At 41.8% G+C, this 20,459-nt stretch overlaps 1 protein-coding gene across 2 annotated transcripts in view; it reads right to left on the bottom strand.

Moving 5' to 3' along the window:
- Window positions 1-20,459, bottom strand: part of myo5b (myosin VB) — a 239,750-nt gene that overhangs the window by 52,339 nt on the left and 166,952 nt on the right. For both annotated transcript variants that reach the window (XM_048599568.1, XM_048599561.1), the window contains exons 20-22: window positions 18,146-18,302; window positions 13,625-13,864; window positions 12,442-12,678 (exon numbers count right to left, since the gene is read on the bottom strand). In XM_048599568.1, coding sequence (XP_048455525.1) covers window positions 12,442-12,678; window positions 13,625-13,864; window positions 18,146-18,302 — 634 coding nt within the window. The remainder of the gene's footprint in view (window positions 1-12,441; window positions 12,679-13,624; window positions 13,865-18,145; window positions 18,303-20,459) is intronic.

Consider the following 20,459-nt stretch of genomic DNA (forward strand, 5'->3'; position numbering starts at 1 on the left):
CCTTCCCCTCCCCCATTTCTGAAGAAGGGTCTAGACCTGAAACATCAGCTTTCCTGCTCCTCTGATGCTGCTTGGCCTGCTGTGTTCATCCAGCTCTACACCTTGTTATCTCAGATTCTCCAGCATCGGCAGTTCCTACTATCTCTGTAACAGATGCTTATCAATGGCATTTTCTGTTTTTAAAGATTGCTTACAAAGTTGGCAAAGGGTTACATTTTCTGCTGTTGAAAATAAAAAAAAAAAAAAAAAAAAAAAAATTTAAGTACAAGTACATCAGAAGGGATTCAGAGTTCCAACTTCTAGACATACTGGTACTTTTATTAGAAAATTTTTCATTCTGACATTAATTTAGAAAAACAAAAATCTGCAAAAACTTGAGAAAACTGCCTCTCTTTGCTATATTATGTACTCAGCAGTAAAACATTGCAGTAGTCTCTGAAGCAACTGAAGTAATTGCCTTTGGTTTGATAATGACAACTGGTGCAAAACTCAGCAAACTATTGCAAGATCAGCATTAACAATCGACTATAGTCTGAGGAGTCACGGAGTTCATTCTTCTGAGTGTGTAAAGTTAATGCACAAAGTTGCGTGTGAAGTTATGGAACACAACGTGACTAACTGAATGGCATTAATCAAGATTGGTGTCTGTTGCTTTTGTGCATCAAGGAAGCTGCCCCCTATCTGTGAGATGAAGTACATAATTTCAGGTCAGTAAGTCAGTAGCCTCAAGACATGGATGGAAGCAACTTGGAACAAATTACGTCCGTTACCCTATTTAAATTACATAGAAAATAAGAACAGGAGTATGCCATTCAGTCCTTCGAGTCTGTTCCACTACTCAATATGACCACACCTGATCATTCAATACAATAGCCTGTTCCCGCTTTTTCCCCATATCCTTTGATCCCTTTAGCCCCAAGTGCTATAACTAATGGGCTCTTGAAATTACACGTTTTGACTAGACCACTTTCTGTGGTATGTGAATTCCATTAGCTCACCACTCTCTACATGAAGATATTTCTCCTCATCTCTGTTCTAAATATTTATATTTAGACTGTAACCTCTGGTTCTGCACTCCCCACCATCGAGAACATCCTTCCAGCATTTATCATGTCTCGTCTTGGTGGAATTTCTCATTAGAATAGATTTCTATGAGATCCACAATCTTCTGAACTGAAGTGAATATAATCATAACTGAGTCAGCCTCTCCACATTTGTCAACCCCACCATCCCAGGACTGCACTCCCTTTATAGCAAGAATATCCCTTCTCAGATGAAGAGACCAGGACCGTACACATTACTCCAGGAGTGGTTTCACCAACATACTATACATGTGCAGCAACACATCCCTGCTCCTGTACTCAAACCGTTTCACTTTGAAGCCCAAAATACCATCTATCTTCCTGCTTTTGCTATCAAAGTGGATAACTTGACCTTTATCCACATTATAATTCATCTAACATGCATTTGCCCACCCTTTCTGCTTGTCCAAATCACACTGAAGCACCTCTGCATCCTCCTCACAGCTCAGCTTCCCATCCAACTTTGTCATCTGCAAATGTGGAGATATTACATTTAGTTCCTTCACCTAAATTATTAATATATACTGTGAATAGCTGGGGGTCCTAGCACTGATCCCTGTAGTATCGCACTAATCGCTGCCTGACATTCAGGAAAAGACCCATTATTCCTACTCGGTTTTCTGTCTGCCGACCAGTTCTCAATTCATCTCAATATACTATCCACAGTCCTATGTACTTTAATGTTACATGCTACTCCTTGATGTAGGACTTTTGTTGAAAACCTTCTGAAAATCCAAATAAACCACACACACTCGTTCACCTTCTTCAACTCGAGTCGTATCCTTGAAGAATTCCAGTAGATCTGTCAAGCATAATTTATATTTTCTTAAATCCATGCTGATAGTCCAATCCTGCCACAGTTTTCCAAATGCTCTGCTATTAAACATTCTTTAATGGACCTTAGCATTTTCACCATTACCAACATCAGGCTTTAACATTAGCTTCACTCCAATCTGTTCTTGCTTCTGTAGAATCTTGTAAGATGACCACTAAAGCATCCACTATTTCTAGGGCCACTTCCTTAAGTACTCTGGGATGCAGATTATAAAGCCTGGAGATTTATCAGCCTTCAATCCCATCAACTTCCCAAACTCTATTTTCTCACTAATACAGATTTCCTTCAGTTCCTCATGGTCATTAAACTGTGTATTCCCCAACATTTCTGCTGTTTTTTTTATTTACAGAATTCTTACACAGTATGGAAACAGGCCATTTGGCCCAACAAGTCCACACCGACCCTTGGAGCATCCCCCCAGACCCATCCCCGCTATAACCCACCTAAGCTACACATCCCTGAACACTATGGGCAATTTAGCATGGCCAGTCTACCCAACCTGCACATCTTTAGATTGTGGGAGGAAACCGGAGCACCCGGAGGAAACCCACGCAGACACGGGGAGAATGTGCAAACTCCACACAGGCAGTCACCCGAGAGTGGTATTGAAACTGGGTCCCTGGCACTGTGAGGCAGCAGTGCTAACCACTGAGCCACCATGCCGTCCCATTATAATTTCCCTGTTTCTGTCTGTAATGGACCAACACTTGTTTTCACCAATCTTTTTCTGTTCACATACCTAGAGAAACCTTTACCGTTAGTTTTTATGTTCTCCACATCTTACTCTCATGCTCTATTTTCACTTTCTCAAATCAATCCCCTTGACTTCTTTTGGCTCCCACTCCTCAGGTTTGCTGTTTTCTCTGGCCAATTTTCATGCCTCTTCGTTGGATCTAATACTCTAATTTCCCTTATTAGCTATGGTTTGGCCACCTTTTTGTTTCATTTATGCATCAAACATGAATGAACTATTCCTGCAGTTCACCTGTGTTCTTCAAATATTTGCCATTGCCTTTCTTCTGCATCTCTAAGTAACATTCCCCAATCTATGATAGACAACTCCCATTCATACCATAACAGTTTCCTCTATTTAGATTCAGGACCCTGGTCTCAGAATCAACTATGTCACTCTCCATCATGATGAAAAATTCTACCATATATTGTCGCTTTTCTCCAAGAGGCCTCACCCAACTAGATTGCCAATTATTCCTTCCTTATTACGCAATACCCAGTCTAGGTTGGCCAATTCTCCAATTAGTTCCTCAACATAATTGTCCAGAAAACTATCCCATATATGTTCCATGAAATCCTCCTCTATGATATTGTTACTAATTTGATTTTCTCAATCCAACCCATAACTACACGTTTCTTTATTGCATGCATCTCTAATTTTCCATTCAATGCTATTCCCAACACCACCCCTAATGTTTGGGAGGGGTCTATATTCAACTCCCACTAATGTATTTTTGGCTCTTGGTGTTTCTAAGCTCTACCCGTACAGATTCTACAAGATTGTGGGCAGCGTGGTGGCTCAGTGGTTAGCACAGCTGCCTCACAGCGCCAGGGGCCCCAGTTCGATTCCATTCCTCAGCGACTGTCTGTGGGGAGTTTGCACGTTCTCCCAGTGTCTGCGTGGTTTTCCTCCGGATGCTCTGGTCTCCTCCCACAGTCCAAAGATGTGCAGGTTAGGTGGATTGGCCATGCTAAATTGCCCGTAGTGTTCAGGAATGTGTAGATTAGGTGGGTTATAGGGGGATGGCTCTGAGTGGGTTGCTCTGACGGTTGGGGAGGTAAAGTAATGGTGAGGAAGGATATTAGCTTCAATGTCATAGAATATCATAGAATCTCTACAGTGTGGAAACAGTTTGTATGGATTCTATGACATTCTTTGACATTAGAGCTAATATCCATCCTCATCATTACTTGAACTTCGTTTTTGACTGGTAATGTAACTCCACTGCCTTTTACTTTGTGCCTGTCCTTCCTAAATACTGAATACATCTGGATGTTCAACTCCCATTCCTGGTTACCCTGCAGCCACGTCTCTGCTATTCTAACTATATCATACCTGTTTTCATCTAGTTGCATGATTAATTTATCCAGTTAATTGCAAATGCTCCATGCATTGAGGGAGAAAGCCTTAAGGTTTATCTTTTTAACATTACTTGTCCTGTTCCCATTATTTTTCACTGTGGCTATGTTTGATCCTGGCCCTTGATTTCCTTACCTAGCCATTTTCTTATTCCCCTTTCTGTCTCTTGTTCTTGTCCTTGATTCTCCTTCTATAGGTTCCTCTCATGCTTTTTATAAATGCTGTTGGATAGTATCTGGTCATATAAATGTGAAAGGTGCCTGTTGATATTGCAATGGTTATGAGTAAAGATTGAAAGATTAAGTTTCACCAGAAGTTGTAAAAGTGAACCTAATGAAACTAGCACAGAAAGTTGTGAACACAAAAGTAATCTGATTGCCATAAAAACTCAACCGGTTTTCCCAAGTTCCTCCAAAGGTATCTGCCAGCTCTACCTATTTAGTCTTATGCAGGTAGCCTGTGTGTGACTCTACTCTATATGACTGAATCATAATACGTTTTGAAATAGCCTAGTAAGCCAATCAGCTGTGCAAATAATTCCTACTCAATGGGAAGGTTCATTACCACTTTCTGAGGGCAACTGGTGACTGATAAATGTGATCAACTGGGAAAAACAAATCCTGGACTCAGCTAAATTGGCTGATTTCAACTGTTTTTTCTTTATTCTTTCACGGGATGAGGGTTTCACTGGCTAGGCAGTATTTATTGTCCATCTCTAATTGCCAAGAGGGCAGTTAAGAGTCAACCACATTGCTGTGGGTCTGGAGTCACATGTAGGTCAGACCAGGTAAGGATGGCAGTTTCCTTCCCTAAAAGGACATGAGTGAACCAGATGGGTTTTTCTGACAGTTGCATCGGATTCACGGTCAACGTTAGAGTCTTAATTCCAGATATTTATTGAACTCAAATTCCACCATCTGCTGTGGCAGGGTTGGAACTCAGGTCCCCAGAACGTCATCTGGATCTCTGGATTAATAGTCCAGTGATAATACCACTAGGCCATCGCCTCCCCTAACTGCAGTAACAAAGAAGGAACAGCACCCCCTCAAGCTAAACAAGTGAGAAATCAAGTCAAAAAAGCTGAATAGGTTGAGTCTGTTTTCACCAAAAAAGAAAGATGGGGGTCAATGTGATTGTAGTGTCATAGAGACGTACAGCAAGAAATAGATCCTTCAGTCCAATTCATCCATGCTGACCAGATTTCCTAAATAAATCTGGTCCCATTTGCCAGCATTTGTTGATGACTTCAAAATTATTAATGTTTAGTTGGGTAGTCGTAAACATGATGTTTCTACTCAAGGGGCCAAAGCTTGGGGCTATAAATGCTATACAATTTATCTTTCTTTCCCTGTTGGAAAAATAAAACTTCTCACACAACCTTCTTTCACACTGGTACCATTGCTCATGTTGGAAGCTGGACAAAAACGCATGCTGGTGTGAAAATTCAGTCCAAAGGCCTGTTTTCTAACAGAGATCCAGATATGAAAAGATTGACAATGCTCAGTTGTAAAGATTTCAGTTTCAGGTACTTAAATAGGCCACAAGAGGAATTTTGTAATTACCAAAACTAGAGGAAAAATAAGCTGCAGCAAAAGAAGATAAATAAAAACAGATAGATTGCTACTTGTGTAATAGAGAACATATTTCTAACTTTGCACTTTGAGGCTGCATAACGTGCCTCAATATGAAGGTATCCAATTAGAAGATTTTAACAGTGACACATATGCGGATTTCGGCACAAGTTCTACTTCACAGTAATTGACAGCCTTCACTTTCCAGTACAATGCAACTTAAAAAGCCTGCTCCTGCCCCACCGAACTGATCTCCAACTATCTGGACTCCATTTTCTCCCCCTTGGTCCAGGAACTCCCTACCTATGTCCGTGACACCACCCACGCCCTCCACCTCCTCCAGAACTTCCAATTCCCCGGTCCCCAACACCTCATCTTTACCATGGACGTCCAGTCCCTCTACACCTGCATTCCCCATACAGATGGCCTAAAGGCCCTCCGCTTCTTCCTGTCCCGCAGGCCCGACCAGTCCCCCTCCACTGACACCCTCATCCGCTTAGCCGAACTCGTCCTCACCCTCAACAACTTCTCTTTCAATTCCTCCCACTTCCTACAGACAAAGGGGGTGGCCATGGGTACCCACATGGGCCCAAGCTACGCTTGCCTCTTTGTAGGTTACGTGGAACAATCCCTCTTCCGTACCTACACCGGCCCTAAACCCCACCTCTTCCTCCGTTACATTGATGACTGTATCGGCGCCGCCTCGTGCTCCCATGAGGAGCTCGAACAGTTCATCCACTTCACCAACACCTTCCACCCCAACCTTAAGTTTACCTGGACCATCTCTAATACCTCTCTCTCCTTCCTGGACCTCTGCGTCTCCATATCGGGCAACCACCTAGAAATCGATATTCATTTCAAGCCCACCGACTCCCACAGCTACCTAGAATACTCCTCCTCCCACCCACCTTCCCGCAAAAATGCTATCCCCTATTCCCAATTCCTTCGCCTCTGCCGCATCTGCTCCCAGGATGAGGCATTCCACTCCCGTACATCTCAGTTGTCCTCGTTTTTCAAGGACCGTAACTTCCCCCCCTCAGTGGTCGAGAACGCCCTCAACCGTGTCTCCCACATCTCCCGCAACTCATCCCTCACACCCCGTCCACGCAATAAGAACCAAAAAAGAATCCCCCTCGTCCTCACGTACCACCCCACCAATCTCCAGATCCAACGAATTTCCGCCATCTGCAATCCGACCCCACCACCAAAGACATCTTTCCCTCCCCACCCTTATCTGCTTTCCAGAGGGACCACTCTCTCCGTGACTCCCTTGTCTGCTCCACACTCCCCTCCAGCCCCACCACACCCGGCACTTTTCCCTGCAACCGCAGGAAGTGCTACACCTGCCCCCATACCTCCTCCCTCACCCCCATCCCATGCCCCAAGAAGACTTTCCACATCAAGCAGATGTTCACCTGCACATCTGCCAATGTGGTATACTGCATCCGCTGTACCCGGTGTGGCTTCCTCTACATCGGGGAAACCAAGCGGAGGCTCGGGGACCGCTTTGCAGAACACCTACGCTCGGTTTGCAATAAACAACTGCACCTCCCAGTCGCGAACCGTTTCAACTCCCCCTCCCATTCCTCAGATGACATGTCCATCCTGGGCCTCCTGCAGTGCCACAACGATGCCACCCGAAGGTTGCAGGAACAGCAACTCCTATTCCGCTTGGGAACCCTGCAGCCCAATGGTATCAATGTGCATTTCACAAGCTTCAAAATCTCCCCTCCCCCTACCGCATCCCAAAACCAGTCCAGCTCGTCCCCGCCTCCCTAACCTGTTCTTCCTCCCATCTATCCCCTCCTCCCACCTCAAGCTGCACCCGCATCTCCTACCACCTAACCTCATCCCGCCCCCTTGACCTGTCCGTCCTCCCTGGACTGGCCTATCCTCTCCCTAACTTCCCACCTACACTCACCTTTACTGGCTCCATCCCCACCTCTTCGACCTGTTTCCTCTTCACCTGTCCTCTCCTCTATCCATCTTCTATCCGCCTCCCACTCTCTCCCTATTTATTTCAGAACCCCCTTCCCCTCCCCCTTTTCTGATGAAGGGTCTAGGCCCGAAACATCAGCCTTTCTGCTCGTATGATGCTGCTTGGCCTGCTGTATTCATCCAGCCCTGCATCTTGTTGTCTCGGATTCTCCAGCATCTGCAGTTCCTACTATCTCCAACTTAAAAATCTGTTGTCTTGATCTGAATAAAACATCAGGAATACTTGCTGAATGGCTTGGCTGGTGCAAGCACACTACAGAATGTGGAACTGAGCCACTCACTGCAGCAGCATAGACTTAGCTAGCATCACAAAGACAATGAAAGAGAGGGGAAAAAGACAAAAGAGGGGGGGAGTACCACTTCTGCACGACCTTAAATGAAACATGACTAGCTTGAGTTTAAAATGCATGGAAGCAGAATCACTAGCAGGACTTTCAGGTCCCTGCCCATAAAGCAGGGCACAGATTTCCCCCTTTCTGCTTTGTCTGGGGCAAATGCCAGGAACCATGCAGGGCAGCTCTGGACTGAAAGTACTTGTCTGGGTGCATGACAGGCTTTTAAACATGATGTGGATGCAAGAGTTGCTGGTGAATTCCTCCATATCTGCCGAGTGGCATGGTAAGAGGATGATAATCGGACAGAGACACCGCAGGAGTGTAGGAGCTAATTAATGAGGGCGTTTGGTAAGGTAGCCGAGAGGACTCACTGGGCCTGGCAGCAACACACTGCCTAGAAAACTCAATGCAATTTGCATTTAGCCAAAATAATGTAAGATTCAGCCCAGACTGTAAGGATAACTGGCAGAATGTGACTGGTAATGCCCTGCAAGGTTCTGTTCTGGGGCCTTCTATTCATTATATTTTACAAAAGATGATGGGATAGAAAGTCATATATCCAAAGCAAGTAAGCATTGTAAACAATGTCGATGGAACTATAAAATTATGAACAAATATTAATACAGTAAGGGGATCAGAAAGACTACGGCAAAAGCACTATACATCCAGGTAATGTCTTGGATAAGTGCAGAAAATAATCAAAAACTCCATCTGCTATCAACTTTTTAATTCAGATAACTGAGGTGCTGCATTTTGGAAAGGCAAATCAGGACTTATACACTTGACAGCAAGGTCCTGGGGTGTGTTGCTGAACAAAGAAACCTTGGGGTGCAGGCTCATAGTTCCTTGACAGTGGAGTTGCAGGTAGATGGGGTAGTGAGAGTGGTATTTGGTATGCTTGCCTTTATTGGACAGGCCATTGAGTACAGGAGTTGGGAGGTCATGTTGTGGCTGTGCAGGACATTGGTTAGCCCACTTTTGGAATACGGTGTACAATTCTGGTCTCCCTGCCATACGAAGGAGGTTGTGAAACTTGAAAGGGTTCAGAAAAGATTTACAAGGAGGTTTCCATGTTCGAGGGTTTGACCTATAGGGAGAGGCTGAATAGGCTGGGGCTATTTTCCCTGGGGCATTGGAGGCAGAGAGGTGACCTTAGAGACAGAGTTGTAAAATCACAACAGGCATGGATAGGGTGAATAGCCAAGGTCTTTTCCCTAGTGTAGGAGAGTCCGAAACTAGAGAACACAGGTTTAAGGTGAGAGGAGAAAAATTTCAAAGGGACCTAAAGAGTAACTTTTTCACGCAGAGGGTGGTACATGTATGGAGTGAGCTGCCAGAGGTGGTGGTGGAGGCTGGCACAATTACAACATTTAAATGGCTTCTGGATATGAATAGGAAGGGTTTAAAGAGATTTGGGCCAAATGCTGGCAAATGAGACAAAATTACATTAGAATATCTGGTCAGCATGGACCAGAAGAATCTGCTTCTGTGTTGTACATCTCTATGACATTAAAATTCAAGTCTTTATATCTAGAGGATGAGAATATGAGAGGGTAAAAGTTATGCTATAGCTGTACATGTCTCTGGTTAGGTCACATATGGAGTCCTCTGACCAGTTCAGGCCACCAGACTTCAGGAAAGATACATTAGCCTTACAGGAAGTGCAGCGTAGATTCATTAGAAATACAATTGGACACCAAAAGATATATTACAAGGAGCCATTACACATTTTATGAATGGATCCCTAAACAGGACAGCTGGTACAAGGAAACACCACCACCTGCAAATTTCCCTCTAAGCCATACACCATCCTGACCAGAAGATACAGAGCTGTTCCTTTAGTTTTGCGGGGTCAAAATTTTGGAACTCTCTTCCTAAAAGCATTATAGGTGTTTCACTACTGCATGAACTCAAGCAGTTCAAGGTGGCAACTCACCACTACCATCTTGATGTATATATGGTGGCCTAGCCAGTGACACCCAGACATCAACATCCCATGAACAACTTAAAAAAATGTTTAAGTTTGAGAGCAGGGGGTAGTATAAACAAAAGTAATTTTTCCTGGTTAGGGAGTCCAACACTGGGGCAGAGCTAAATAGGCTGATCTTTTAGCAGTGAAGTTACGAAACACGTATAAACTCAAAGGGTGGTACCATTTGAGAACTCTATTCTGCAAAAGCTTTTTAATTCTAGATCAATTAATTTTAAAACTAAGATTAATAGATGTTTACAAACCAAAAATATTATGGGATATGGACAAAGGCAGGTAAAAGGAGTCAGGTCACAGATCAACCATGATGTCATTGAATGGTGGAGCAGGCTTGATGGGCTGAATGGTCTACTCCAGCTTCTATGCCCATCAGGATGGATCATCTCTGGAGGCTGCCACTGCGATTCAGTTGCTATGGGCTAGATTTGTTGAGGTGGCGATTTCTTGAGTGGGTGCAGGGTAATCATAAAGAAGTCACTTGCTCTTTACCTAAATCCAGGCCATGGGGCTAAAACTGTTGCTTCCCACACGCCACACCATGGATAACACACCAACTGGAGTAAACAAGGTACGACAGGCCCAAGGACACCTGGGCCACTTGGCTTCTCCCTCACCCCCAAATAAATTGAGGGGTCAGGACTGGCAGATAAACCATCTATTCAATTGCACATACCTCCCCTCCCAAACACCCCCAACACTCAACCCACCAACAAGCAGGGTATAAAAAGCAGTCGTTTGACTCAGTTGTTATATTTTATAGACACAATTGTACTCAGCACATACTTGAATCACCTAGAACTTCTCCTTCGTTCATAAAAACACAATATTTAATGCTATAATTGATCTCTTTCCCTTAGATAATATGAATGCAAAGCAAAGTCATACCCTTTTGGTCCTGGTTACGCAGAAAGCATTAATTGAGATGATCTGAATCAGTGACCGACGAAAGAAGCACCATGATTGTGTACAGTTTATGCCGAACACACTCCACGTACTTCTGGCAAAGTTTATTGCCCCGGGCACCTCTCACCTCAGACATCATTACTCTTCATTCACATGCAGAGGCGAGGCTAGAGAATGGAGTATTTCTCATCTACCACTTCCAGGTCAAGAACTGTGCCATGTAATTTTTTTTTTTTTTTTTTTTTTTAAAATGGGCAGGGTACATGGATTGGCCATGCTAAATTGCCCATAGTGCCCAGGGATGTTTAGGTTAGGTGGGTTAGACATGGGAAAAGGCAGGGATAGGGCAACGGGTCTGGGTGGGATGCTCTTCGGAGGGGAGGTGTAGACTTGTTGGGCCGAATGGCCTGTTTCCACACTGTATGGATTCTATGATTAAATATAGCTTTCAGTTTATCCTCTACAATTCCCCAATCATGCGTCAATTTTAATTTTTGCCTTAAATTTTAAAAATGCGTCCTCATACATTCTGATGTAGAAACTGGCTAAAAATAACTAACAACATTACAAATGCTGACACAGTTCTATGCTTATCACTTATTTGTGAATGAACGAAATGAAGTACACGAAAGTGCAGCCTGTCGTACTGGTGGATTTAGAAGTTACTGAAGTGAAATCAAATGTTGAAGTCATGAGATTTATTTTCCAGAGGGAAAATGACTTTATATGTCATTAGACATATTTTACAGCCTACAATAATCTTACCTTCCAACTGAGAAATAACCTTTCCTGGTAGAGTAAAAGATACTTTAAATATGAACATAGAATTAGTCATGAGATTCCAATACAACTTTATAACAGCTAGGGTCTTCATTTGGAGTTTCAACTTGGTTGACCCTGCAGTACGGAAAGACTATTAAAACAACAAACAAGGTGATGAGTTTCATACATGGGGTATTCTATGTAATGAAAGGAAGTTTGTTTAAATCTCAGTTTTAGTGTAGTTCACAGCATCCCTTTTCAGGAGGGCTATTAGAGTCATACAGTGGAGACTCATTACAAAAACAAGATGATGTAGTCGTGGTAAAAGGCTTCATTTTTTCCCCCCCTTAAACCAGACAAGGGAAGGAAAGATTCATGGTATAATGAAAAGATTAGAGAAAGTACATTGGCAAAGACCAGTTCCAGCAGTTGCAGAATCAGAAATATTATTATAGAAATAGAGGGTAAGGTTAGAAAAGTTCTAATAAATTCTGACAAGATTACAAAACATAGAATGTTTCATGTCAAGTGGTTACTGAGGCAGGAATTAGAAATGCATGTTTAGAGGAATTCTCTGAACATTTTTAATGAAAAATCATGAATAGCAATACAGAAAAAAGCAGTGAAGTGAAATGTAGACAGCTCTGGAGGACAAACTAGCACCAGTAGAGATGTGGTCTGCTGCATAACATCTTTCCTGTGTTTTAATTCTGATTATTAATTTAGTAAGTTCTCCTTACGGATGCAGATAGTTGATGTGTGCACATGCAAAAATCTAAGCCAATATTATTCTTTGAAATGACGTACCTGGAATTGATCAATAAATTAATTTTCAGTTATAAACTCGTTTAAATTGCTTCCAGTTTTGGTTACCTGCTGAAGTTCTGCTTTTTCTCTGGTGTAAGTGTCTTCCAGGATTTTGCGTTCAGTCTGGGATTTCCCAAGCTCCTCACGGAGTTTCTCAATTTCCTCTTGTAAACTAGTTTCTCGGCTCTTGTCACCTTGCTGTTCACGCCATCGGTCCAACTCCTTGTTCAGTCTGTTGATTTCAGTAGCTTGTGCGGTGGTCACTGTCATCATCTGCTCAGTCATTGCCTTGTGCTCCTTATTCTATGGAAACAATCAGGTAGGGTCAAGCCATTAGATAAAGCAGCATTCACTGCACTGGATTTCACACAAACAAAAGACATTCTGCTTGACTTGCTTTAGGATTTTTATATCAAAATGGTTCCCAAGTAGGTTACAAAACTTTTCAAAATATTATTACAAAGTTTTGAGTTTTCTATCACTACTTTTCTATCATGGAGTTCAGATTCAAGGCTACTATTCTAAATGGCGTTTTGCTAGGGGCCACTTTCAGGAATTCTCTAATATGGTACTCTTAGGTCTCTTCAGCTCTCTCTGTGACGTTAGTTCACTCACCAGTGCTATTTTGTTATCATGGCCGAAGGATGAACAAAAGAATACTAGAGTGGCCAGCAAGGCTTATATTCAGAGAACTGAAAAACTCCCAAGGAAAGTTTAAAGTAGACAAGGAAACCAAGTGTAGCCACCATAAAAATAGAGTAATAACTGTTCTATTATGAATCCTTTCATTTGAGTGGAGCATGGGAAGATGGGGAAAATACTCTTCTTCTAACGAAGAGATTGAAAATACTGAGAACTATATCGTGATGTTTGTTGATTACATAACATTGTGTAGAGGTGAAATCTGAAGTTATCATATACATTGGGCACTAACTCTTCAGACCACAGTCATTGGGTCAAGGTGCACAAAGATTATTGGATCATCTGCCTTACAGAAAACTAAGAAAGGGAGAGAAAAAAGAAATCTGTGAAAAATTTTACTTACATTATTCAAATGAATGAGTTGGATTTCTCACTGATTGCAGAAGACAATCCAGCGTGTAGAATAGGACTTAAGTTTCGGTAAAGCAGGGACGCTGATTATTATTCACTTGCACATGTGGCAGTATTATTCACCTGTCCTAAAATGTGTTGTTGTGCGAAAGTTAAGTTTACAACAAACCTGAAATTAGACTGACCTCTTTCTTACCTGAACATCTACCTTTCTTTGAAGCTGAACCACTTTATTTTCCATCCCACTGGTGAGCTTCTTGTAGTGTTCTACTGACCGTGCTTCAATCTTCAATGTCTTTAACTCACGGCGTGCCTTCATGCGCCTATAGCAGCACTGGAGATAGATGACCGCATTGCGTATCCTGGAGAACCTCTTTCGGGCTATCCAGCCCCTTACGCACTTCTGGATAATTCTGGCTTTGTGTTGCCGTAGCAACTATGGAGATCAGAAAATAATGTCAAAGTCAGAAAAGGTGCAGAGGAGATTTACCAGGATGTTGCCTGGAATGGAGGGAAGGTCTTACGAGGAAAGGTTGAGAGAGCAACGGCTTTTCTCTTTAGAACAACGAAGGATGAGAGGTGACTTGATAGAGGTGTACAAAATGATCAGAGGTATAGATAGAGTAGACAGCCAGAGACTTTTTCCTAGGGTGGAGGTAGCTTTTACAAGGGGACATAGTTTTAAAGTGAAAGGAGGTAGATAATCGGGGAGATGTCAGAGGTAGGTTCTTTACTCAGAGTGGTAGGGGCGTGGAATGCATTGCTGGAGAGGGTAGTGGAGTCAGCCTCATTAGGGGCATTTAAGTGGCTATTAGATAGGCATATGGATGATAGTATAAGGTAGGGGTGGAGGTTAGATAGACCTTAGGTTTAGGGTAAAAGTTCGGCACAACATCGTGGGCCGAAGGGCCTGTACTGTTCTATGTTCTAACAGCAAAAACAGAAGTTGCTGGAAAAGCTCAGCAGGTCTGGCAGCATGTGTGAAGAAAAAAAAAATCAGAGGTAACGTTTCGGGTCCGGTGACCCTCCCACAGTTCCGAGGATGGGTCACCGGAGCCGAAATGTTAACACTGATTTTTTTCTTCACAGATGTTGCCAGACCTGCTGAGCTTTTCCAGCAACTTCTGTTTTTGTTCCTGATTTACAGCATCCACAGTTCTTTCGTTTTTTGTCAAAGTCATAAAATCTGAAACAACTTGATCGACTATGCAGTCGAATGCAGCAAGGTACAGCTCCAACACCATAAAAGGACAGCTTTTGGATTCTTGCCTATACTTCCTAAAGCAGTGAGGTCCCATTCTATAATTCCCAATAAGTAGACAAGGTACAATAGATGCGACAAGGTCTTTTTAGCTTTTGATCAGGGTTCATATACTACCTAGATTAAAGATATTAGTCTTTTCTTATGGATTGCACATCTCTTACAAAGAATTCCTAGATTTCAAGATGTACCAAAGCCCTTCACATTCAATGAACTGATTTCCAAATATTGCAGGAGAAACAGTAAAGTTGTCCATGTGAAATTAGTTGGATATTCCCAATAGAATTCATAATGGATGTGTATATTTTACTTATTGCCAACAAGTTAATACTGAAGAGATTCTGCTGCAGAAAAACAAAACTTTTTCTGAATTTAGAGCATCAAGAGAAAAATGCAAAATAAACTTTGAAATCGCTAGGGAAACTGATATCATCATTCAGCAGCATGCTTCCCAATAATTCAACATTGCAGTGAAAATTTAGCTTCACTGGTCAATATCACAATACTATGGCACCAATGATTTGAGTGATACAAACCAAGTTGACCCAAGTTTTGATTCCTGGTTCCTGCTAATCTGTGCTACAGTAACTTTACATCCAATTTAAACACTTAGTGCCGTTCAACGAGAGACAGAAAATCCACCTAATTGTTGTCTAGTGACCATGATAAACAGTGGCTATTGATTTTGCCAGCAATCATTGTTTGGGATCACACGTGTTAGTGGGCAAGGCTCATCACTCTCCAGGGAACTAAGTCCCAGCAACTTTACCGCTTTCAGTGAAAAGAAACCAAGACAACAAAAACAGAGAACGGCAATGAGGGAAATGTTTTGGCTTAAAAAAAACAAAGCCAGATTAAAGCAGGTGACTAATTTTATTTGGCAGACTTGAAATCAGAAGTAAAAATAGAAAATAAAATGGAGTCAGTCCTACATGGTTGTAAAGAAATTTCTTAGATAATGGAATCGCACAGACTTAACATATAGTACTTACTTACAGCAGAAGCAAAGGAGTACCATTAAAATGAAACCATTAGAGAAAACAGTTCCAATATCCTTCTCAAGGTTTAAAACTGTCAGTCCAGATCTCAGTAAAAACAACTTTAATGATTTTTGTCACTATTCCATTCTCACAGAATCAATTATGGAATGAGTCTGCTGTACTACAGATCACATCTACTGTTGTGACTTGCTTCCAATTAAAATTTAACCACTCCACTAACGTTTTGCACTGAAATGGGATACATTTTGGCATTTTGCTTACAATGATTCACCTCCTCTGCAGTCTGATTATATGCACCCAAAAATAAATTCAATACATATTAGATATTACTCAAAAAACCATGAATATACGCCTTCCAAGTGACTTAAAAAAAACGTTTTAATCAAAAATGGAATTTCAATAATATAGGCCTGAGGCAGTAAACTAGGTTGAGTTTTCCATAAAAATAGACAGAACAATTAAATATAAGTTACAAGAATACATTTTCTATTATTATTTGTTAAAAAATATAAAATCTATATGGTGGAAGCTCAATTTTTTTGACATCTAATGCATGCAACTAGAAGCCTCAAAAATCAGAGATAAAGTTTAAATCCACATTATCCAATAATTTGTAAATATCTCACATTGCTGATAATGAACTCAACCTGGACTTCTACTTAGGATGCATTCACTGATAGGGTCACAGGCCTAAAAACAGCCCTTTTGACTTCATACCAACAAAATTCAACCAGGCTACCTAAAGTCATAAAAACCAAGAGAGCCGTGGATGGTGTAAATCAGGAACAAGAACAAAAGTTGCTGGAAAAGCTTAGCAGGTCTGGCAGCATCTGTGAAGGAAAAAAAAAATCAGAGTTAACGTTTCGGGTCCAGTGACCCTTCCTCAGAACTGAAGGGTCCTGAAGACTGAAGAACTAAAGATCTGCTGAGCTTTTCCAGAAACTTCTGTTTTTGTACCTAAAGTCATAATTATATATTTTGAAATGTGAGACATTGCATCAAAAAGCAGTGACAGAATCAGATATTCTCAAAAATTAATGCAGAAACTGGAGAGTTATGGCCTTTCAGAACCTGCCACAGAATGTGACAGGGAGTCACAGATAGTTATTGTAATATTTATTCACCTGTTTTTGATTTGTTTATCTGTGCATTTAGCACTGTCTCCTAATTAATAATAAAATGGATTATATTTTACTTTTGGGAAATCTGTGGTCTAGGAGTGGCACATAGTAAGTGTAGGAAGAAAAAGGGTGATTTTTGAGCTGATCTGTTTATTCCACATTATTCCCCAAAGACAGATTTAGTGAGTTGTGCGCACACATTGTCCCTTATGGTGGTTTAGAATCTATTTTTTTTCCATTCTACCTGTCCTGACTCAAAGCCTCGAGTAACAATGGCAGCATTACATGTCCTTTGCACCAATTTCCAAAGTATTAATATCTTAGCCAGCGCATTCGATAATAACCAAATGCATTCCTACCAAAAATAAAATATTTATTTCACTGTAATAAAACTGACTAGAGAGTTGAAAATTTGAGGACAAACATGAAGTAAGTGACCTAATCATGAATATCATAATACTAAAAGGATATATATTGCCTATTGCATTTGCAATGTTATAATGAAAAAATGTTGACCAAATCAATACTTTACAAGGAATTACTAACTGTAAGTGTGAATCATGAGAAAACATCTACTATAATACCAAGTAATCCTTCAGCACATAATCATTGTTAATTGGTCATTATTCTGCTACTTCCTCAGAAAACACATGTTTTTCTTCACAGACATCATGATCATAAATGACCAATTTCAAAGGGCTATGACCTCTACTGCAAGGATGCTGGAAAACCTGCAACAGTACATTGTACTTATTGGATTCCTGCATATTTTGATGGATACCTGCATATTTTGATGGATACCTAAATCAACACTGGGGTTTTCAGACATGCTAATGAGGAGATGTAATATTTGCATAAATCCCCTCCTTCAAGAAGCTGGGTTGCCCTGCTCGGCTTCTATAGGTGTGAAAGCTGCCTAGCAAGGAGCTGCCACCAAAAAGGTAAGTTTGGACATTTTCAAAATTCAAGAAGGTAGAACAAGGAGTGTCCTTCTGAGCTCCACAGCATCACTGGTGGTTGCGCCAGGATACAATCAACATGCTTCCACTCCCCTGCTGTGTGTCAATTTTGGTCAAGAAATTCATCTTGTGCAATGGTGAGCTGCCTGTGGAGGCTGCAATACCCAATTTAGTAAGTAATGATCAAGGTCCAATTTTGGACTTGTGCTCACTTCACAGGTGGGACCAGAAATCCTGAAAAACATTGAGGTTATCATTGGGCCCAGAATCAGACAAAATGTGCCTCATGGAGCTAACGGGCCTTTTGTTTTAAAGATTGAAAATTAGAACCTAGCTTTGTGTGTAAACTTCAACACAGAAACATGAAACACTTACCTCATGGTACACCTGCCTGACAAACCTTCCACGAGTGTAAGCCTGAATTGTGATGGCTGCATTGCGGATATGCAGATACTTTCGTCGCACAACAAGCATCCTATACTGCTTCTGAAAAATGACTGCAGCTCTTGTTTTTCGCAACAAATCCACCAATCTTTGAATGACCAAAATGAACAGAGCATTAACAAGAATGCATGGAGGCAGGCTATCTGATAAAAATAGATGCAAGTAATGCAACATGTCTTAAAATACAATTTTAAAATTTAAAAAAAGATCAAAATCTTAAATCAAGGTAGGCTCAAGAGTTTTGAGAGGAAGAAATTAAGGAGACTTTAATGCTGGGATATAATGGATAATGCAAAAGAAAAGGATGTGGGGGAAAGAGGACACTGGGTCAGATGATTGGACCTTGGTGGTGTGGGGTTGGGGCGGGGGAAGAGGTGGTGCAGGGGGCTGGCATCTGCAATTGTGATGCTTCATGCGATAGAGTAGGTGGTCATATTTGTTGTTGAGGAAAACAAAGAAGGAAACATTCTAGAAGGTTCTTGACAACTGGAATTCTACTTCCAACATAGCGAGAACCTTCAGGACAGCAGGTGAGAGAATGCTCTTTTACATAAGGCAAAATCTGCTTGAACACGTATGATGCACATCCAGGGCAGTTGTCTGGACCTTGTGGCCCAAAGATAGGGACACTATCGCTCACCATAATACCGTGAAACTTATTTTATCTCCCTTCAAAGTGGTTAGGATGCAAGTGGTTTAATAAGACTAAACTCAGCTGAGACGTTACTACAATCAGACAACGTACAAGCCTTTAATGCCTACACCCAAGGATATCAAACAAGTATGTGGTGCAGCAACAGGGGGCTGCTGAGCAACTGAGCAGTATAGTGGCAGAGAAAGAAGAGGTGCTAAAATAGCAAAACAAAAACCCGATGAACTGCAGATGCTGGAAATCAGAAAGAAAGCAGAAATTGCTGGAAAAAGCTCAGCAAGTCTGGCAGCATCTATGGAGAGAAAGCAGAGTTAATGTTTCGGGTTCAGTGACCCTTCTTCCGAGCTGCTAAAATGGCTGGCAGCACTCCAGGCAGAGAAGTCACCAGGCCTGGATGGGAGGCATCCGTGGTTGACACTTGGCGATTTACACCTTGCTGTGCAGCCTCTTCTGGTGAGGAGGAGAATAGCTGCAGGGAAATACGCTTTTGTATTGAGCTTTTGGAAACCACGTTTTATGCTTGAGGACAGGGATACCACGTCAGTCCAAAGCCCACCAATGAAATGGACAGCTGCTGAGCTTGGCCTCTTGAGACTTCTGTCCATGCCTGCAGAAGTAGTAGTCTTCGACAGCTGCCATCCAAATAGTTAGCAGCTCTATAGTACCAGGAGTGGCAAATTCAATTAGTGACCATTGCTGGAACTACAGGAGTACAGGAGCAGTGGGACCTCAGGGCTCACATATGTCATTCCCTGAAGGTGGCCATAGAAGTTGAAACGTTGGTCGGACAGCTTATAGGATCATTGTGTTTATTAAGAGGCGTAGAGTATAAAAGCAAGGAAGTGATGCTACACCTCGACAAATCATTAGTCAGACCACATTTGGAGTACTGTATAAAAAGCAAAAGAACTGAGGATGCTGCAAATCAGGAACAAAAAAAAAGTTGCTGGAAAAGCTCAGCGGGTCTGGCAGCATCTGTGAAGGAGAAAACAGAGTTAACGTTTCAGGTCCAGTGACCCTTAGAAGGGTCACCGGACCCCAAACATTAACTCTGTTTTCTCCTTCATAGATGCTGCCAGACCTGCTGAGCTTTTCCAGCAACTTTTTTTTTTGTTTGGAATACTGTGTTCAGTTTTGGGCACCTTAAAAGAAGATGTTAAAATGAATGCTGGCCTAGCCAGAGATGCCACATCGTGTGAGTGAATTAAAAATAAAGCCCTGGAAAGAGTACAAAGGAGATTTAACAGAATGATACCAGGAAAGAGGGATATTGGACACAAGGAAAGATTAGAGAAATTTGGTTTACTCTCCTTGGAGCAGAGAAGACTAAGTGATGAACTTATCAAGGTGTTCAAAATGTGAACAATACTGACAATGTAAAGAAGGATATTCTATTCCCACGAGTTGGTATGTCAGTAACTAGGGGTAACAACTTGAAGATTGTCAGCAAGAAAGCTAGGAGTGAAATGAGGAGAAACTCAGTTGTTAGAATTTGGAATGGGCTACCTGGGAGAGTGGTGGAGGCAGATTCCATAGGAGGTTTCAAGAGACAGCTAGACATATATTTGAAAGTAAAGAAATTAGAGGGCTATG

The sequence above is a fragment of the Rhincodon typus genome, chromosome 1 (assembly GCF_021869965.1).
Source record: "Rhincodon typus isolate 14 chromosome 1, sRhiTyp1.1, whole genome shotgun sequence".
NCBI lineage: Eukaryota > Metazoa > Chordata > Chondrichthyes > Orectolobiformes > Rhincodontidae > Rhincodon > Rhincodon typus.